The sequence below is a fragment of the Prinia subflava genome, chromosome 1 (assembly GCF_021018805.1).
Source record: "Prinia subflava isolate CZ2003 ecotype Zambia chromosome 1, Cam_Psub_1.2, whole genome shotgun sequence".
In the NCBI taxonomy this organism is placed as follows: domain Eukaryota; kingdom Metazoa; phylum Chordata; class Aves; order Passeriformes; family Cisticolidae; genus Prinia; species Prinia subflava.
This window is the reverse complement of record NC_086247.1, coordinates 107,369,484-107,389,852: the sequence shown is the minus strand read 5'-3', so window position 1 is coordinate 107,389,852 and position 20,369 is coordinate 107,369,484. Positions and strand designations below refer to the sequence as shown.

Genomic DNA, 20,369 nt, shown 5'->3' with positions numbered 1-20,369 from the left:
TCAGGAGGGTGGAGAATGGATATTAGGAGTTTCTGTCAAGAAAAAAAGATCATTGCTATTTCAAGTCTTGAAGATTTAGAAATTTGATGTCATCTCCACCTGGAGGGGCTCAGAAATTGTATAAATGTGAGTGCAAGTGTGTGGTGGAATACTTGCACCCTAAGTACGGCACATATGTGAAGCCCTCTGTTTCACACACAGCAGTGACCTCTAAGGGTCCAGAAACATGGGCATCCCTTCCCAGCCACATCCCAGGCACAGGGACCACATGAAGACATTTTTGGTTCCAGATTTGAGGGAATCAAGTGGGCATTGCCTACCAGTGATGCCCAGGTCTACATCCCTCTGGAAGAATGGTGCTGAAGGAAGCCAACGCACTTGCTTAGCAGCTTGGTGAGTCAAAGGAGAATGAGTTTCTGACAGACAACAGGAATTGTGTCACCAGTGTGTCAGTTCTGCTCTCCTGTGCAGCAGGGATGAGGGCACACAGCTGTAAAGTGGTGCTGTGCTGCCAGAGCCAGCAGCCGAGTCCCTCTGAAATGCCCCAGATGTTCCACTTGTGGGGAGAAGAGCTGTGCATTGGGAAGAGCAGGCTAAACTTTCTCTTCCAAAGCTGGCATATAAATACTTGAATAAGCATGTTTTTTACAGGAAAGCAATTAATTTGCTGCTCTTTTAGAAGTAAGAAATATCTCATTCTCTTTCTTCCTAAGTCTTATACCATTATTTGTTCTTTGCATTTAATATGATTACGCCCAACTACTCCAGGGTTCCAAAGCTCTACAGAGCAAAACCCAAATATTTTTTCAATTTTTTCTGAATGATGCCTAAATACAACAAAAAGAAATCTACCATAAAGTCTCAGTAAAAAATAATATACGCCCGAGCACACCTTTTTTTTGCCCATTTCAGATGTGCCTAATCTTTTTAACAATTAGACACATTAGAATATTTAAATTAGCTGACTTTTGGCAGGTTATCAACATCAGCACGAAAACACTGCCACAAAACTGTTTCTGCCAGGGAAGTCAAGATACAGAAATGGATAGCATAGGAGGAACCAGATATTCCTGCATAGTCCCTCCTCCCACAGCTGATTAGATTTGGAGAGTAACATCCCCTGCGATGGCACCTCTGCCTGCCGCGGAGCATCCACAGTTTGGTGTACAAAATGACCCATCTCCACCTATTGCATTTCACAGCTGTTGTGCAGGAAAGACCAGAGTTTTTGTACCTGATCTTTAAAAACTTCGATTCACTGCCTTTTGTTTTTTCCATTTTTTAACCTTTTCTTTCCATAGTTACCTACCTACATCTGCCACATCACATCACATCACATCACATCACATCACATCACATCACATCACATCACATCACATCACATCACAATCACATCACAATCATATCACATCATCACATCAATCTCCTGGTTTCACTTTCTGCAGTTGCACAGGGTTTTCTCTTCTTTTCAGTCAGGAATGCCATGCCACTGTGGGGAGATAAAGGATAGGCAATGCACATCTGCCCCCATGTTTCTGCACATGGAGGATATCAGTTTTGTTGCACACAGCAACCACAGAATACTCTCTTTACCTTTCAGTGGAACCACTTATGCTCTCAGGTTTCTGCTCCTTTGGTTCAAGGTTTTATTGAAGAAAACTAAATGTGTGTAACTTCTGAGACTGTGATAAAGGGAATGGCAAATGAAAAGGCCTCTAAAGCAAGTTCTCTCTATTCTTCTTTGAAATAACCCATTCTTATTGCATATGGATTTTTTCAATATCTTTCCAACTTATGAAGCATGCTGTGGTGCAGTGCTACAGCACAGTGATTTTTTTTTAAAGAAAACCACTCTAAAGGTTAAGAAGGAGGAAGTATTTTTTATTATACATTAGATAAAAAACTGTCTTACAATAATAATTGGACAGCATTTTATATGAAAGCAGAGAGAAGACTGAATTTCTCTCCCTGTAAAACTGTCTCAATCTCTTAAAACATTGAAAGTTCTCAGAGAATTTTCAAGGTCCCAACTGAAGGAAAAAACCAAAGTGAGTTACTGTAATCTATCAGCTATTCCTTCAGCACAAAGGAGTTTCTAGGCTCTGATCTTGCCTTTTGTAAGCTTTTGAGATTCAATCATAAAAGTATTTTATTTTGCCATTCATATCAGAATTTGCTTAATCTCACCATGGTGAGTGAGGTAGGGAAAAAAATCTGAACACCAAATCTCAAGGAGTTGTAATGACTTGTAGTGGTTTAAAAACAAAATATTTTGTTCTAGAGAACTAGCTTAATTCTAGATGTGGTGTCATGGACAACTCATGGCTTCAAGTTCTGTGGCCAAACAGCATTTTGACAAAAGCAGCCTTCAACAAAACATGGCAATGACAGTAACTGAGAAATACACACAGGCAGAAAAGCTAATAGTGATGGAAAACCTGAATTAGCCCTGTGTAGACTGGAGAGTGCTAGAGCAGGTCTTGGTATAACCTTCTGCAGCACCATGAGCACTACTTAGAGAAAGTAGGCGTGTGGTGTAGATACTGAAAAGCCTCTCAGTGCCTGTAATATGCTTGAGCTTGACAGCTCTGTAGGAATGAAAGTGCAAAAAACCCACCAAACCCAAAATTCCAGTGTAATAAATTTTAACTCTGGCTAAGAGAATTCTGTAAATATGAAAAAGAAAGATATGAGGAAGGAAGAAGAGGAGAAATAATGATAAAATGTTTCAAGAAGCTTAGATACTACCTAAATACTTCTTAACGGAGTTTCAAAGTCAACCTGTACAAGCAGTCAGATAAAAATGCAAAAATATTTCCCCTTTCTTTTATGTAATATATAAATGAGCATTTCCCCAGCAGTTTTCATGCAAATATTGTGGTTCTATAATGTTTCTTTTTACCTTTTTTCTTTATAATATTTTTTTTCATCTGTTTCGTGTTTCAACCCATGAATCATTTGTCACTGTTAAATATTGATCACTGGTGCATGTTAGTCAGAGTTGATTGCATCGTGACTGGCACTGATTATCTGTGTTGGTCTAGACTGATTCTCTCCTCTAAATGACTCTGATGACTCCAGCATCTTCTGGAGAGTCTGAAAATTGCTCAGACACTCAGAGGTTTCTGCAGTCTCTAGAACAGCCTGGTCCAAAGCCCTAGATCCAGGCATGTCCTAACTTGGGAGGGTTAGGAGTCAAAATTTGGACCTGAATTTCCCTGGATTTCCCTGAATTTCCCCTGCTAATACAGGCCCTGGGAGCTGGAGGGCCCTTTAGTCTCCCTTTAGGAGACCCCGCCCTTGCTGCTCATGTGGGCAGGGATGGGCACAGTTCCAAGATCGTTGTCCATGTCAATGTGGGCAGGTTATGGAGACCCCTGCTCCAGCACCTCTGGAGAAGGTGTGCTGTGCTAGCAGGATAGAGGAGTTTAATAATGCCTGAGCTCATCCATGGACATCTGTGCCTCCATAAACACAGGGCTGGGTTTTGTCATGAGCAGGTAAGGGGAGATTGAACTGAGTGTGAAACGCATCAAGTGCTGCTTCACAAAGCAGGACAAGTGCTCTGTTTACAAGTGCCTTTGAGCTCTGGTCAGGGAAGGTGAGTGCACTCTCATCTGTCACCTTGGTGTGCAGCTGGGGTGATGCCACTGGAGATGGGTAAAAACATCTAAATGAACAGAGGGCATGTGGGATCGGTGCCCAGAAAATCTGTGAATAGAGAGATAATTGATTACCTTGTTCTGAAGAGCCTTGAACCTCTAAGTATCTAGGAGCTGTGCCTCTCCAGACAGCTTTTCCATACAGCGAAAAAAGCAGTGCCTTTCTGGGAGTGCAGCACAGTCCAGCTCTTTGCAAGGTGAGGGAGAGGTTTATTCATGAAGTCAGGCAGATATTGACAGGGAAATTGTGATACCTTAAGCCTACAAACTTAATAGGGTTTTGTTAATATGGGAGAGCGTGTTGGTTCTTGTTTATGGATATACCATGAGACCAAAGGTAATCAAAATCATAGTGAGCTTGGCTAAAGTAAGTAAGCGACGCTGCTGAGTGGAATACCCAGGCACCTGGGCTTAGTGCAGGGAGGAGCTCCATGCTTCTCCAGGTGTGCCTGTCTCCAGAGCTAACAGCTTGGGGTGCAAGGCAATCCAGAGTCGACAGAGCACATGGCTGGGTCCATGTGTGCTGACTTTGATACTAGCTGTTGCTGTTGGATAGAGCATGTGGATAGAGCTGTCGTCAGAGTTGTAACAAAGGAAAGCTCAAAGGAATGCCAGCTTGGCTTTTTTTTTTTTTTTTTTTCCCTTATCACTCAGCTGCACTGAAGCCCGACACCTCTGGTAGCCAGTGAGAAGCTGGTTTTGTGCTGCGCTTTTACGGGAGAAGCCTGGCTGCATTAACTCTTAGTGAAACAAGAGCCTGGACAACTTAATCAATATCCAGTGATGGAGGTCAACTCCACAGAAGCCAGCAGCAGCTCCCAGGGAGGCACCGGCTGTCTGGATCTGACCCTTGTCACCCACACTGAAACGGTGACTTTCACAGAAGTGGTGTCAGAAGAGGAGTGGGGATCCTTTTACTATTCTTTTAAGGTATTTCTTTAAGGCATGCATTACTTTTCTCAAATGCTTGCAGCTTTAGAGCATTTTCAGCACCTGTGTGAGGAGGCAGCTAAGACTGTTGAACGTTTTTTTCCAGATATTGGTGGGGTTTTTTCCCTGCAAAGCCAGCTGACAGCATGTGTGGGTCATTTACTGAAAAGCAAAATACATGCAGAAATTGGACTTTAGATTTACATGTCTTGGCTAACTCTATCCCCTTCCAAGAGAGGACAGTGCTGTTTTTTTGTAGAGGTATTGTAATTATACATGCATCTTTAGGCAAAAGCTTGTGTTATTCTTAACACTTTTTTTAAAGTAATTTCTTAGAGGCATCATCTTGACATAGGGGATTTCTTTTCAACTTTCCAGCCGTAACAAACATCGTACACAAAGTGAAAGGGGGTTTTTGTTGTTTGGGGTTTTTTAATCATGAGGGACATGTTCTAATTAGTTTGCTTGCTTGCTGGTTTGTTTGTTTGTTTGTTAGTAAGTTGAGTGGGGGTTGCAGTGTCTCTTGAAATCTGTTATTAAGAATGCATCAGATGAGTCATTCAGTAGTGAATGCTGCTGAATTGAATGGGAAGTGTATTCAGTCATCTCCAAAACTAAACATCACCCTAGCAATATGTGAATGTAGGGAAAAGATTAGAGAAGTTCTGAAGTTCTTGTTTCCTTCAGGTTTCTATGCCTGTTGCTACTGCTTAATTTTGTTCTCAATGCCACGTGTCTCTTTACTCTTATGGTGTGTGGTGCAAGTTCAAGTCTTTGAAAAGTCTGACTGGGAGCACCCTGCCATTCCTTCTGGAGCTCGGCACCAAAGAGATCAATTTCAGCTGGAAAGATACAGGCATTTATATCAATTGACATCTGAGGTAAAAGGGGACATAGTCAGAAGCAATTTTTGTGTCTGTGAGATTGGTAGTTCCCTGACATAATGCTAGTGGAATCAGTGGAATACAGCAGGTTCCCAGCCCTGATACAGAAAGAGATGATCCATAGTGTTAGTCTTAGTTAATGAGGGTCTCTTTCAACATGCTGCTTATAACAGCTAAGGTAGTACTTCCTTCCTAGGATTTCAAGGGTGAAAATTATTTTTTATTCCTTTTTTTTCTCCTCTCCATATTAGACTTCTAAAATGCTCTTGAAAAAAAATCAGAAGAGACAAGAAAAATATTTTAACATCTTTCTCTTTATCTCCTGTCTTCTTTTCCAAGTTAGGACTGTAAATCTGAACAATGTCATGGGAGCAGTATTTTATAATGGTAAAAGTGACAATTAATTCCATGATCAGAAAGTCCCCAGGCAGAAAAATGCTCGTTAATAGGAGAGATTGAGTAAATTATGATAATTAAGAAACCAAGGATAGTCATGCATGCTCATCCATTGCTACAGGAAAGGATTCTGTGTTTCTCATTAGACTTGCTCTTGAGTCTCTGCCGGATGCCTGGCTCTGGCACATGTAGCATGAACTTTGCAAGGAAACTCACTGATTTCACATCAATTACTAGCTGTTGGTAGGCATGGAAATATTTTGACTCTAGAGACGAGTGACAGCTGGTGCAGCTGTAGGAAAGGAAGGAGAGAGCACCTGCTCTGATGACTTCAGTGCAGGGAAGACAGGGCTCCCTGCCAGCAATTTCAGCACTCTGTAAAACTCTTGTGTGGAAGGTGCTGCCGATACCTGTTGACTCAGCTGGCCGTCCTCCACCACCTCTGCCTATGTTGTGGCTGCCTCCTTCAGCAAGGCAAGCAGGATCATCTTCCTCTTTACAATGCTGTTGTTAAGCAGCTAAAACAATTTAAGTTTCAGTTTGGAACAGGATGAATGAATTTGAAAAGCAGAGTTCAGTGTTCAAAATGTAGGTTACAAATAGGGTTTGGATTTTCAAGCACACTGTCGCCTGTGGCTGACTGTAAAGGCAGGGTGGGTGAGTGGTCACTACACAAGCTGACCTCTGCGTGCCAGGGTGCAGACAGAGCACACAAGCTATTTCTGCTTGGAAAATGCAGGTGTAACCAACCTGATCAAAGCAGTCATAGGAAAACATGATCTAAACTGATAAACAGAGGCTAGGGAGTGACACCCGTCCCCATGTTAATGACTTTTTAATGATTTTACCCAATGACAGCTGCCAGGGTATCTCACATGCTCCTCAAAGCACATGAGCATATGCTGGTGTCTTTTCCTCCCAAGCTGCAGGACAGCCAGTGGCCACCCCAGGCAGTGTCTGTGTTATGCTGTGGTGGCAACGTGACAAAAGTAAAATAATGTGCATTAGAGCATTTCAGTGCTCTAAGTCCTATTAAAGGCTGAGCTCTGAATGTTTCTCTTTCAGAAAACATTGAGCCTCTGTCTGTTCCTCTGCTGAACAACTAAACCCTGCACAGTTTCAGATTAGAGAGTGTTTTACCAGTTCACGTTTTTGTTGTCTTTTTGGGCGAAAGGCTGGGGGGGATTTTGTTGATTTATTTTAGCTCAAAAAGGGAGCATTTCCTCCACTTAAAGGAAAGCAGATTTTTTTTCTGATAGTCATTACTACAGAAGGACCACCTGCTCACCAAAGCTTTGCTAATGAAGTCTGATTTGGGTCTGTGTGAGCTAACTGGACAGACTCTTGGTGTATAGAATGGCAGCTTTTGGGGCAGGACTGGGTGAGTTCATGCACCACTCAACAAACAAGATGAGCTGGTGCTTCCCATGGAAAAGACACTACCTAATTCCCACTGCCATTCAGATCTTGCTGCTGTGTTATGGCGAATTGTCCCTGAAAACCCAGATCATCTTCCTTCCTGGGTGCCTTTCTGTGGAGCATCCAGGTAGGTTACTGTCTTAAACTACGAGGAATTCTGATGGCTGTTTCAGCACCTTATTCAGAACAGATGTGCAAATTGGTATTAATTGCAGCTCTGGCCCCCCAAAGTTCATTATATCCCTTTACAGTCTCCTCCTTGTGTGCTTAATCCATGTCTAAAAGGGCTCTAAGTAAGCATCAACTGCACCTGCCAAATACAGTAGACCAGAAAGAGCAGAAATCAACCTGTAGCCTTCTTCTACTTTATGACCTTCTTAACTCTGCAAACCTGACAAGGTAAAAGCCAGAAACCTGCCTGGAGAAAAGCTGGAATCTCAGAATAGCTTTGGCCCAATTTTGCGCAAGGTTTGGGAGGTTTTGTCAGGACTGGAGGAAGCACCTCCTCCTGCCAGATACTAAACTAAACAGCCCAGAAGCTTTCACAATGGTAGTAGCATGTGTTTATCCTCGGAAAGATTGGGTAGGGATCATCTCTGTTTTAAGAGCTCTGCTGAGGAAGAAGATGCCCTGCTTTTATGCAGGAAAGTAAAGGTTGGTGTGCTCAAAAAGAGAAAGGAACAGCCACTGCAAGTTTTCTCAGGGGGACTGTGTTTTCACCATAATTTCCTACCTACCAGCAGAGCTGGGGATCCATCAAGTAGTACATTTTGTTTCCTGCTGTGTAGAATCCTCACCTGTGCAGCGGGACACAAAGGTTTTGTTGTTTACATCCAAAGTTGTTGGGAACCCCAGTGTGCCCCCTGCCAAGTGGGAGCCCCAATCACTGGTCCAAATGTTGACACGCCCCTGCCTCTGACCCCATGGGCCCTGGTCCCTGTGCCATCAGCATGGCAGTGACACTGAAGGGTTACAGCTCTCAGCAGGAACTGTGTGCCTGTCAAAACCATCACAAATTATTTTAAACATATGTCTTTGACTGTCCTCCCCCCTCATTGTAGCATTCCGTGTACCTGCCTGTTTTAGCTCATGTAGCTCAGATATTAAACAGGACAGCACAACCTAGCTCAAGTTAGCACAACTCTAAGAACATGGGCTGCTTATCCATGGAGCTAATGCTCCTTACAAAGGTCGGGGTTTACCATCACCAGTAAAAGAGCTGAGGGGACCAATGTGCCGAGAAGTTTTCTAGGACTATCCAGTCACATGGATTTAGCTCCAGGTGTTCTCAGAGACTGCTGAAGTCACACTCTGATGTCCCTATCTTTTCATCCAAATGTAGGAGTCACGCTATCTCATGAAAAGCATTTGCTTATGCTATTGCTCATTCTGATTTTCAAGCAAATATCACAGAGCACCTCATCATTGAATACATAATAGGAAAATAATAATGGGTGCTGTCAAATTTCTGGAGTAATGTCTGCAAATGCAATCACACATTTTAGAAAATAGACGTATCAAATAATTCAGAGGTAACTTTGCTATCTTTCAGTGGGGGGAGAGGAGGAGGATTAAGTTTACACAAATAAGGTGTCAGGGACTCCTGAACACAGCCTCTGCAATATGCTGTAATGACAGTTGCTATTCCTGAGATGCTGTGCTAAGGATGATCTCCTTGGGAAACTGCTACTGCAGTGCTTTTGGCCAGGGTGGCCTCGTCCAGCAGCTTAAACAGAACACAGAAGTGATCTGGCAGTACGGCAGCCTAACTGGGAGCAGCTCTGAGCCCATGATTTGGGCTGTTCTGCACTAGCAACCCTCACACTACTGTTCCTGTGCTCCACACATGCAGATGGTTTACACCTGTCTGCCTCTGCTAGATAAATATGCTTAGAAAGTATATTTTTAAACTTTTTTGAGATATTTTAATTTTACCGATAAGGCATAATTAATCATTTTAAGTGATTAAGAAAAACAACTCTCAGAGTTTTAAATAGGACTGTCAAAACCCATAAAATTATGGATGGACCTGTGAGTGACCTAATAATATCTTTCCAGATTGAAAATATTCTACAAGAAAATATAGATAGGTATACCATTAAAAACTTATGTTTCCTGATGACATTTCAATGAGGAGTATCTGTCTAATTCTGTGGAATTTTCCTAGAGTGCAATGAGTAAAACCTCCTGCAATAACTGAGCAGTAGTGCCTGCATTTATTATCTGTCTTGTACCAAATCACAACAGAATGACATATAAAAACTACTTGGAGATAGAACTGAATTAGTCACATATGTTGCTGACTGTCACCGTCACACCTATGGAGAATTTTGGGGCAGAGTGGGGGCTTGTTCAGCTGTTGAGGTTGGAAAGATCACTGCAACCGGCATGCATTAGATTGTGTGCACCAAAGGGACCCTGCTCACTCATGGTGGTGAAGTCAGAGCTAAGGAATAGGTTTTTTAAAAAAACAGAGGTTCAGAAAAAAATAAAACCCATACAGCTTTGCTAGATTTCAAAAAGATGAGAAAGTAATCTTAATAACAAAACTGCCCCTTTCCGTGAGAAATGGTTCTGGTGTAGTGAATAGACTTTCTCAGCTTGTCTGTTTCCTTAAGTCTAAAAGGAAGAAAATATTATAGATCTCTCCTCTATGTAACACAAAAACATTACAGACTATGAGTGGAATACCTTATTGACACAAGCTCGTACAGAACTGCTTCTCAAGTTTTACAGAACAGAAAAAATCAACTCGTGTCCCTTCCAGCTGTGTGCCTTTTCCAACAATAAGGACTCCTTGGGAAGTGACTGTTGCCAGCACGTGTGATATGTTGTGAAGGTTTAATGTGGCAGTGCATCCCAGCTTTGCCAGAATGTTCCATATCCCTGGGCTGGGAGGATAAATCAAGCAGTCAGAAAGCATCTCAGTGAGGCAGCCTCTGCACAGGGCTATCAGGAACAACTGGTAGCATTTAAATGAGAGAACAGCAGTCCCAGAGTCAAACCTGGGGCTGAACTGCTGTTTATACACTTTGAATCAGGCTCCATTCCAGGCCACACTAATTTAAAAAAAAATTAACTCCTAGAGGGCTTGTTGCCTGCCCAAATATGTTTCTCTCAAAATCAATCATAATGGAAGCATGTTCAATGACAAAATATAAAACTTAGCTTTGAACTTTGTTTTCTTCCAGTCTTTCTTACCTTCACATGAGTTTTCCCTGGGTTTTTAAGTGTCAGTCAAATTGTTTTTCCAAAATTTTCTGGATTATCTTGTGTGAACTCTGTGTAGAAACATCATCTCAGTTTTGCCTTGCTGGATGGAGAACCTTCTTTTGAAACATATTTGTGTTACAGGGGTGCAGAGTACAACTTGCTGCTTGTGACAGCTAAGGCTGAAGATTTCAGTTACCTTCCCAGTTGTTTGAGCATGTTTCCTTCTTACTGAGTCAAGGCCTATAGCAAAGGAATCAAGAGCTTTTCAGACATTTTTTTCTGCTTTTCTTTTCTTGAGCATTAGGAGATGAGTTAATCACCTGAATCTTCACATTCAGGTCACAAGCATTTGCTCTGTGAAGCTTGCTTCTAGCCCAAGTATTCTGTTTGTTGTGCCTCTTTTTGTAAGAAGTTTGGTGCCCCTTACTTTTTTTCCTTCTTGACAGTCAGAACTGTTGTCTACAATTAAAGTATACGCAATGCACCTACAGCTCTTCCTCAAGCAGATTGCTGTTAGGTTGTGGGGCTTTTGCACAACCCAACTTGTGTTGAAAGTTTCAACACAGGAAGAAATATGGATGTTTCCTTGGAAGTTTAACCAAGTTTGTTCTTTTTGTGTATTAAAAAACCTTTATTTTGTAGGTGGTAAGCATAACCAGAGTCATGACTTCTTCAGTGGTATCACACTTCATTTCTGAAAGCCCACAGTTGAAGCTGGTCACACCTGGCAGAAATTTTTCATCTTAGGACTTGAAATGAATATAAGAAAAATGCTATCTTATACTTTTGAAGTCCTTTTTCCTAAGACTAATATGTTTTTGCCATTTCCATGCCAGTAGCCTTTACACCCATATTCTTTACTTGCACAGCAAATTTTAATTTACATAAAGATTCCCAGAAAGATCTTAGCTGTTCATGTCTCTGTGATATAATAATTAATATGCAACATGTGCAAAGCACTGATCTGATCATGACTGTTTAAGTACCTTTTAGTTTTAAGAATATTCTATAAGGAAATAGGTCTTATGTATACTTGTGTGCATAATAATACAAGTAGAGGACTTCTGGAGGTCGCAGGAACCAACCACCTGAAAGCAAATCCAAATGATGCCAGATTCCTCAGGGCAGTGTCTGCTTAAGTTCTGAATATCTCCAGGGATGGAAGTCCCACAGCCTCTCAGGATTCCCATGTGCTTGACCACCCTTGTGAAGCACACTTTTCTCCTAATTTCTTACCAAGGTGTCCCAGGTTGCATCCCTTGTTTGTGGACCCTTGCCCTTTCATGGTGCACGTCAGAGATGAATCTGGCTCCATCTTCTCTGCACCCTTCCCCCAGATAATTGTTGGCAGCACTTAGACTCCAGAAGCCTCCTCTAGGGTTTCTGCTGTGGAGGAATCTGGCAGTATGGAAAAGAGGTGGTTGATTATTTTTGCTTTGTTTGTTTATTTTAAAATTCACTGAATTATATCAGAGGTTTAGCCAGTACCTTTAAAACTCCCTAACTGGGTTAATGGGAGTATTTCTTTGATTCCCTTCAGTGTCACAGTCCAAACTGCAATTTGCCTTAGGGCTAAGCTGATCATAAATCCGTGACAGAAATCAGTCCAATTGCATGGCTCCTCTCTACCTTTAAAAAAATTAGTTTTCCATTTTCCCTTTTTTTTTTTTTTTTTACTATATTTTTGGGGTAGTGTGTGGGGTTTGTTTGTTTGTTTGTTTGCTTGTTTTTAAGGGTTTTAAGTTTTCATCCTAAATGGGGGATTTTAAAATAGCAAATGCATCCTGAACATTTTTAGTTTTCAATGTTCAAGATTCGAGATCTTCTACAGTAGGATCAAAAAAAATTGCTAATCTAGACTGCTCCATTTTTCTACATGGTCTGCAATTAATGTGATTAATTTAGAGAATGAGAGAAGATTTTTCTCTTTTTAACCCTCCTTCAAGAAAGTGCAATGCAATGCAATGCTACTAGTGATGAACCTGACCATGAGCATGACAGTTACCCAATTTAACAAGGGGATTTATATATTCTTCTTGTGTGTTAAGAACACTCTTACAAAATTGTTTGTCTTGCTCCATGATTGCCGCTCTCTTACAATCTCAATTGCTGCAATGCTAACCCCATAATTTTTAAAATATACCAGAGGCAAGATCATTTGTGTATTCCCAGAGTTTATCAACTATCAAGAAAAAGCTGTTCAGAGACTTAAGCTGCTACTGGCTTGTGATATGAGGGATCATGTCTCTTCTTCACCCCAGGAGACAAAGAACACAGTGCAGAAAGTCACCAGGTCAGCAGGACCAAGAGTTTACACGAGGCCTGAAGTCCTCATATTAAGAGGCCAGTCAGCCACTCCAGGCATGGAGTATGTCCCCTTTTCTTTTTCTATTTGCTCATTTCTTACTTGGAAACCTATTTTTTCCAGGTTGTTTCCCAAGCAGCCTCAGCAGCTAGAGCTAAACTGTTTTAGATTGGGTCCCTGTTCAAGTACAAATAAGTATTGTCCAGTGATACTTGAACTTCTCTTTCTGTTAGGCAACATCTCTAATATCAGACAAACGCTCTTTTACCTCAAGACATGAGGAAGAGCACCTCCACTGGAATGGGCTATCAGGTATATCCCCATTCCAGAGTCACAGCTGGTGCTCCCCAGCAAAAGGGATACAAATCCTGAGAGAAGACAAAGTAAGGAAGTTGGCTGGGGAGAACTAGAAGGAGGGATGGCATTGTGGTACCAAAATGCCATCCTACATCTCCAGAAGGATTTAACCATGGTCTTGATAAAAGGGGTTTGCAGGGGTGATCTTTGCCTCAAATATAAAGCAGAATACACCTGTGGTTAGGCTTATTCCAGCCTCTGGATCCAGAAATTTTATTAGAGAAAAAAAATGACAAGTCTTTTTTTATAGCCAAAGGAAAATGCACACAATCTTCAGACAGGTTTTCAGGCTTACATTTCACCCATGAAGAGGTATTTTCTTCATTGACTAAACCTGGTTTTAATCTTGGAGAAACATGGCAAAACATGAATATGCTCTCTGGATGTCAGGCACTTCCATGCTCCAAACACAGCAGCCTTGTGGAACAGCAGCATGTGCAATTGCTCAAGTCAAGCCAAGGAAATCCTCTTGACTTTCATTTGTTGGTGACCTTAATAACGTCAACAGCACCTCTAGCTTTTCTGACCTAACTGCTGTATGACACTAGTCTTTCATGCCATTCTCATCTAGTGTAATTATTAATGACCATTTCAAAAGAAGACGTTGTCAACAGAGGTTTGGGAGATATTATCATCTTCCTTTTTATCAGAATGCTTCTGATGTTTGCACAACATGTTATTGAGGAATGTTTTTTGTAAATTACCTCATCCAGGATTGTTATTAAGAAAGGATTTTTGTTTGATGAATGAACAAGACATGAATTTAAACTCTTCTATGTCTAAACAACCTGAAGATGATTAATAAAGCTAGAGAAAATTCAGCTGGAGTGAAATTCAAAGAGCCGTCAGTTATCTCTCTAATCTAATAACTATTTTTAAGGCCTTCACAGATGAAAGTTTTACTGGCTCAGTCTCTCTATGATATATTTTAAAGCCTTCTTTGTCTTTTAAAATTTTCATCCTGAATTCTGTACAGTAGTTTTGATTTTTGTCCAGTCTGCAGTGGATCTAAAGAAGAGATTAGTCCTTTACATTTTTATATTAGTCTTTTTTGTCCTCAGGGCTATGTTCATCTTTTCCTGCAGTCGACTTTTCCTGGACTTAGCAGCTTGTTTCATTCAGTCCTTTTGCCTGACTATATCCTTTATATCAACCCATTTGTATCTCTCTCGAAGCACTGTGCCCAGGAGTGGGCATGTCCCAGAAGAAAGATTTGAGCAGAGGTACATGAGCCTGGTGTTGATCCCAAAGTGGTGGTGGCTGTTGCTCTCATGGTAGTGCGATGCCATGATGTTCTGGGGCACTTTTCTCATGTGCTGTGTGTGAGGTTGATGTTTTGAAATCTGGTCCAACCAAGTGTGATTTCACTCTCTACACTGCAGTCCTGAATGTCTCCTTGTTGGACAGCATGTTGCTTTTTTCCCAGTACATATTTCCAATTCATGAAGATAATTTTGAATTCCAATCCTAGCTTCTGAAAAGGCCTTTATCACAGTGGGCATCCCATTAATAACCATGGAAGTTTTCATTCTGCAAGTTAACACAGACTGAGAGAGGCGGCGATTTAAGTTGCCTATTGTTATGGCTCCTTAATCCCCAGGAATGAGATCTTTTTCCCTTTTGTCTGAATATCAGCCCCCACAAATAGATTAATAGAAATTTTGGCTTTATTTCTTTGTCTGCCAGACACCTCTATTTTCAGTGTTTGCATTTTTAAGTTATCTTTGCAGTCTGGTTTAATTTCTAGAGTCTAACATTGCTTAGCTGTTAGGCACTGCTTTTAAATTGGCAGAAGGGATTTAATCTGACCATTTGTGTTGTGCTCCTATGGTGGGGAAACATCCTTTAAACACAGCCTCTGTTGCTCCACAGCTATTTCTTCAGTGGGAATTGCAATGTTTGAGTGTAAGATCCTTGTTCTGTTCCTATCTATATCAGTACAGTACAGCAATATAATTCCTTTCAAGAAAATGCTCTTCTGATTTTATACCAAAGAAAATGGGAACAAGTCTAGTCCCTTAGTTATCTTTATGTGAGAAATATATTTTCTGAAATGGAAAAACCAAAACAAGCCCTGAGGAGAAATCATTGATTTCAAGGACAAAAGTGATGTGCAGTCTTATCTTTTGTGATTTTGTTGTGTTGCAAAAAGATATTTCCTTCCAATTCCGGTACTAAGAAAAGCATGCCCATGAAATAGTTTCACCGTATCCCTCCCACACATTTTTAGGAAATTCGTTTCCCAGAAGTTCAAGAGACTTGCAGATACCCCCAAAAGAGCTTTTAGAAAAAAAAGAAAAAAAAAAAAAAAATCAAAGTATCTATCCCACACAGGTAGTCTCATCTAGGTCACTCTACATTCAGTGGAGACAACCCATCTCAAGGTAGGTGAGACGAGTGGTGACTCATCTCTGAGACACTGCCATTACCTAGACAATACTACGACAATTTAGAATAGTTGTGCCTCCTTGAAACTTTAAAGTTACGTGAGATGACATGAATGGTAGATTATGCTGGTGAAAATCATCATGGTGAACGCCCTCTCTACACGGCCTTCATTGTTTGCTTAAACTCATCTCTGGGCTCGGGCACAGAGTGCGACATCAAATTGCTCCTCATCAGGTCTTGCTTTCCCTGCAGGACCACGAGATCCACGAGGCAGTGTGGCTCCCTACCTGGAGCAAAGCTGGGGCTAATTCCCAGGAGAGGCTGCCCGGGGGGGTGATGGGAGGGATGGGGAGGGACAATGACTGCTGTCCGGGAATGGGGCTAAGTGCTGCGAAGGCACTAAGGCTAATTCTAAAGCAAGAAGCTCCATGTCCCTGCTCCATTCCTTTCATTTCAGCTTCCCTCCCTACGCTCATGTGAAGTGAGCTATTTTCTTTGCAAGCAGAAGGAGCTTGCAGGAGGAGGTTTCTGCTCACCCATAGTGGCTTACAAATGCTTTTAACGACTGTTCTCCCTTGGCTTTTGCTCTGTCAGCCCAGTCAGGTAGGTGGGGTCTCACTGACAGCATCCTTCCCTCAATCTGTTCAGGACAGGTCCTTGAGGCTGGCACCTGGCACCCCTCCTCGGCTGCAGCCCTTACCTGCCTCCTCCATCTTCCTCGAACTCCCACATCGTGGGTTTGCTCTCTGGAATGGAAAGATCCCGAACGACTGCGTGGACATTCCCTAAAACTCATCCCGGTTGCTAGGATGTAAAGACTGGGTGTGCACTCACCAAACAAGCAAAAGTGGACACATACCCTGGTGATCTTGCAGCCAGAGCATCCTGATGCTTTGGTAGCACAAATAGCTTTCTTACTTTATTTTCTTCGTACACTCACCACTAGGGGACGTTTTGTCATCACGTTTCAGTTGCTGTACAGTGACACTTTTCCTTAGTGGGTCATGCTTCCCATTCAGTCGTGGTACATATCTATCTAGATCATGGAGTGGATGTCTGAATTTCACAGGGCTCGTGAAGGACCCAGACTTACCGAAGTTGGGAAAGAGAGAAGTATTTATTTCCCCCATTTCTCCAAAGGAGCCCATCTATCAACATTCCTTATGAAGTGAGGCAGCTGGTTATTTCACAGCTTGCTGGAGCAGCACAAGAATGCTGAGAGCTGACTCTCGTTTTTGCACTAAGTGCAGAATACAGACACTGTTAGTGTATTTTGTGAAGAGAGAAGTAATATACAGCCACTGTAAACCAAACTGGAGTGAACTTTGCTAGCAGTGATGCATGTTAAGTATTTTCTGAAACAAACAAGGATGTCTTTTAGGCTAAATAGTTGAAATCAAATGGCAAAACTCAAATTTCAATCTCATCTGTTTTCCATTCTCATCCTATTTGTCTGAGGATAAGTGACTGTCTATCCAACCACCCATCTATATGCTTTTTTCCCTCCTTTCCATTGCAGACAGAGCAGCTGGTGACCCTTTGGATTCTCTTTATTGTCACAATTGCTGGAAATGCCATCGTGCTCTTCTCTACCTGGAGGAGGAAGCGGAAATCTCGCATGACCTACTTTGTTACTCAGCTGGCAATCACAGGTAGTGTATGGGAGGGGAAAGGGCACCTGACCTGCACAGGAATCACTATTAAAATGACAAACAAGAAAATGTGAGTTAAGTGGTGAGGGATTCAGTTGTGACCTAATGTCCAGTTGCAGTTTTCCATAAAGCAAATGGATGGCTGCTTATCCTGGGGCTCAGTCTGACTCTGATCCAAAAAGATATTGCTAGACGTAGTAGCATGCAGCAGCTGCAACTCACTGATGTCACTAAACTTTGTCTTCCAGTCTGAGTGTGCATCTGCATTTCCCAGAAGGTATGTATCCAGCTGTTGTCATGGAACTGCTTAAATTAAACTACTTTAAGATGAATCTCTTGTGTTCTTCTACTAAAACTACTCCATCAATTATGCTCCTGCAGTGAAAAGTGAAAATAACTTCATGTTGTCCAGTTTAATGAAGTAAGGGAAATATAACAATATAAAGGTGGAGACAAATGCATTCAGATTTTTTCTTAATGGACAAAAGGATGCTGATCCAAGAATTTTGTAGTTTTTAAACAGAATGTGAAATGTACAGAAGCCTGGTTTGTAAAATGTCGGTCTCAGCAAGAAGGAAAGGAAACAAGTATAAGCAGCACATTCTTTCTCTGTGGTCTTGAATGGACTACATTTGTGGGGGTTTAAGTTTCCCAAGGGAAAATATGTGCTGTTTCTATAACAGTGTCCTGCTACTAATCCCTGCTTACAAGACATCTGTATTGTACTGTTTGTGTATATAAGATTTATTTATATGTTTTCTATTGCTTTTTTTCCCCCTAAGCTGTGGTAGGACTTACAGCACTTTTTCACTGAAGAGCCATTTAAGATATGATTTTCCAACAATACCGCATCCTCCTTTGGTGTCTGTTGTACCTGTGTATAAACTGGAAAAACAAAGCACTACACGGCTCAATTTTCAACCTGCGTTTTTGTAAATAGATGAACTCCATGGTCTCAACCACATCTGCTCAGGAGCATGTTCAGTTTGAGGAACTACTCTCAGCTGAAACAGTTAGACCAGAGTGTGCAAACTGATGCAAAGAGGCAGGCCTGTTACAGGTGGTGTAAGAATCCTTGCAAGGTGAGGAGGTGAAGGTTCGCAGTGACTCCTCTTCTGAAGTGCTGACAGCTGGTTTTCCTGTTTGACTGAGTCATCTCTAATAAATGGATTGACTTCTTATCTCAGTCATGACTTTTATGCCACTTCCTTCATGTGCCAGTGGTATTTTCCATCAGGTAAGGCAGATCAATACAGCCTCACCCCACAGCTTGGAAGCATCAGTCACAGATCAAGCATTACAGTGTGCACAGGAGTTACAAAATAAACAGTCTCTGCTCAAAGAGTTCCTGATCCCGGGTGAATGGAATGTACTCAGGTAGCCAAGCAGAAGTACAGGCAAAGAACAGAAGAGCAGATGAAGTCCCAGATGGACACCATCCATTTTCTATTTATTGTCAGTTGTACCGGGAGGCATCTACTGCTGTTGCTGTGCTGGATAAGTGGGAATTTTTCAATTTTGTACACATAGGAAAGAGGACGTTTTGTATTAGAATGGAGGTGCATGGAGATCTATTCACTAGGGGTTTAAATACTGTCAGCATGAAGGGAGTGGAAGGCATTGCAAGTGCAGTTTTGAGGGAGCTGAAAGCATCAATGACAGTGGCAAAGACAACAAGGCAAATATACCATTAGATGTGGGCAGCAAATAGTGCTATACGATGATGTTATAATTTGACTGAGATCCGTGTGTTCCGCTTGCTGATTCTTCTGACTTCCCCATCCCTAAAATTATCCTTGACTTTTAAAATTGCCTGAGTTCAACCGTCTGTTCCATTTCATATTACAAAAATTCACATCGAAAACTCACTTGACATTCACATCTGCAACATTAAAAGAAGTAACTCCAGCTTGAACAGCAAGGCTCCTTTCAAGCAATGTCGATTTCTTTTTTGTGATGCAGGAGTCAGAGCTGCAATTTATCTTTCCGCACCAAGACTGCTTGTCAGTATCTTGGCACAAGGAAATTACTTAATTCTGAAATGGAGCCATTTCACTTTCTTATCTTTAAAAATATTATTAAGAACAAAGCAAGCTGGCAACAGCCACATCCTTTCACAACAAGTTATGAGGTAGACACAGAACATTATGAAAACACTGACTTGTCACATTGCTTTGACATGCCAAGCATATTTAAATCCTACCAACTAAAGCCTAATCTCCTGGCAAACAGTTTCTGCTTAGTCAATATTACTACTTCCATCTATTTTGAGGTTCTTAAAATATTTATTATTTCTGCCCAGTAGCAGAAAGGAGAATAATGGATATAGCTTTATTAATGCAGGCACTTCAAAGCCATTTAAAAACTTTTTCTCTATTGATCTGTGGCTCAATAGTTGAGTGGTGCTCTCAATTCTCACATTTTCCCACTAATGTAGTACCAAAATGAAATTAAAATACAGCCTGCGTGTTAGAATAAACAAGGTATTCAAAGCAAAATTGTGCATAATACATGAATAGGAAGTGAGTGCTGTTGCTTTTCTTGACTGTTTGCCAAGCCGGATGCAGATGAGAAGTAACTAACTGATTGAGGCTTCTTTCAGCACTTACAGAATTCAGTGGTTCAACCCACTCCACAAATCTAGAGAAGACTCTTACTGATCCTTTGCTACATCGTAATTCAACATGGTGCTCAGGGTTGCAGGGATCTGTAGGAATGTGAGTAATCCCTTCAACTTCAGGATGCTTAGGGACATTCCTGAAGCCTGGATTCACAGTATTTCACATTGAATATACACTTACACAATGCTTGTTTCAGTACCACATTTAAGTCAGTTTGTGCATAAATCTCTTTGAAATTATCTGGGAATTAAGTACTAGAAATCAGCTAAGAGCTGACAGCTGAGCTGAACAATAGTACTAATCACTCAGCATCAGCTAATTTAACAAAGAGGAATATTGCCATATTTGCCTTGTGTTCAGTTTTCAGTTTGCCTTTGGGCATATTCATTTGTAAAAATGTTCTTAGAAACAAGTTCTTCTGTGCAGACTGAATCTAAAGCTAGGCTTCCTACAGATTTCTATCTCCAAGGTAATTTAGTTCTTCAGAAAGAGTAAGCTCTGAGGATTACCCTGTGAGGAGGGTATTTCTAAGCACTTTTCCC

At 41.4% G+C, this 20,369-nt stretch overlaps 1 protein-coding gene across 2 annotated transcripts in view; it reads left to right on the top strand.

The window, feature by feature from the left end:
• Positions 1-3,908: 3,908 nt before the first annotated feature.
• NPSR1 (neuropeptide S receptor 1) overlaps positions 3,909-20,369 on the top strand; it is a 56,875-nt gene continuing 40,414 nt past the window's right edge. For both annotated transcript variants that reach the window (XM_063406666.1, XM_063406657.1), the window contains exons 1-2: positions 3,909-4,592; positions 17,074-17,206. In XM_063406666.1, coding sequence (XP_063262736.1) covers positions 4,446-4,592; positions 17,074-17,206 — 280 coding nt within the window. In that variant the 5' untranslated portion in view covers positions 3,909-4,445. The remainder of the gene's footprint in view (positions 4,593-17,073; positions 17,207-20,369) is intronic.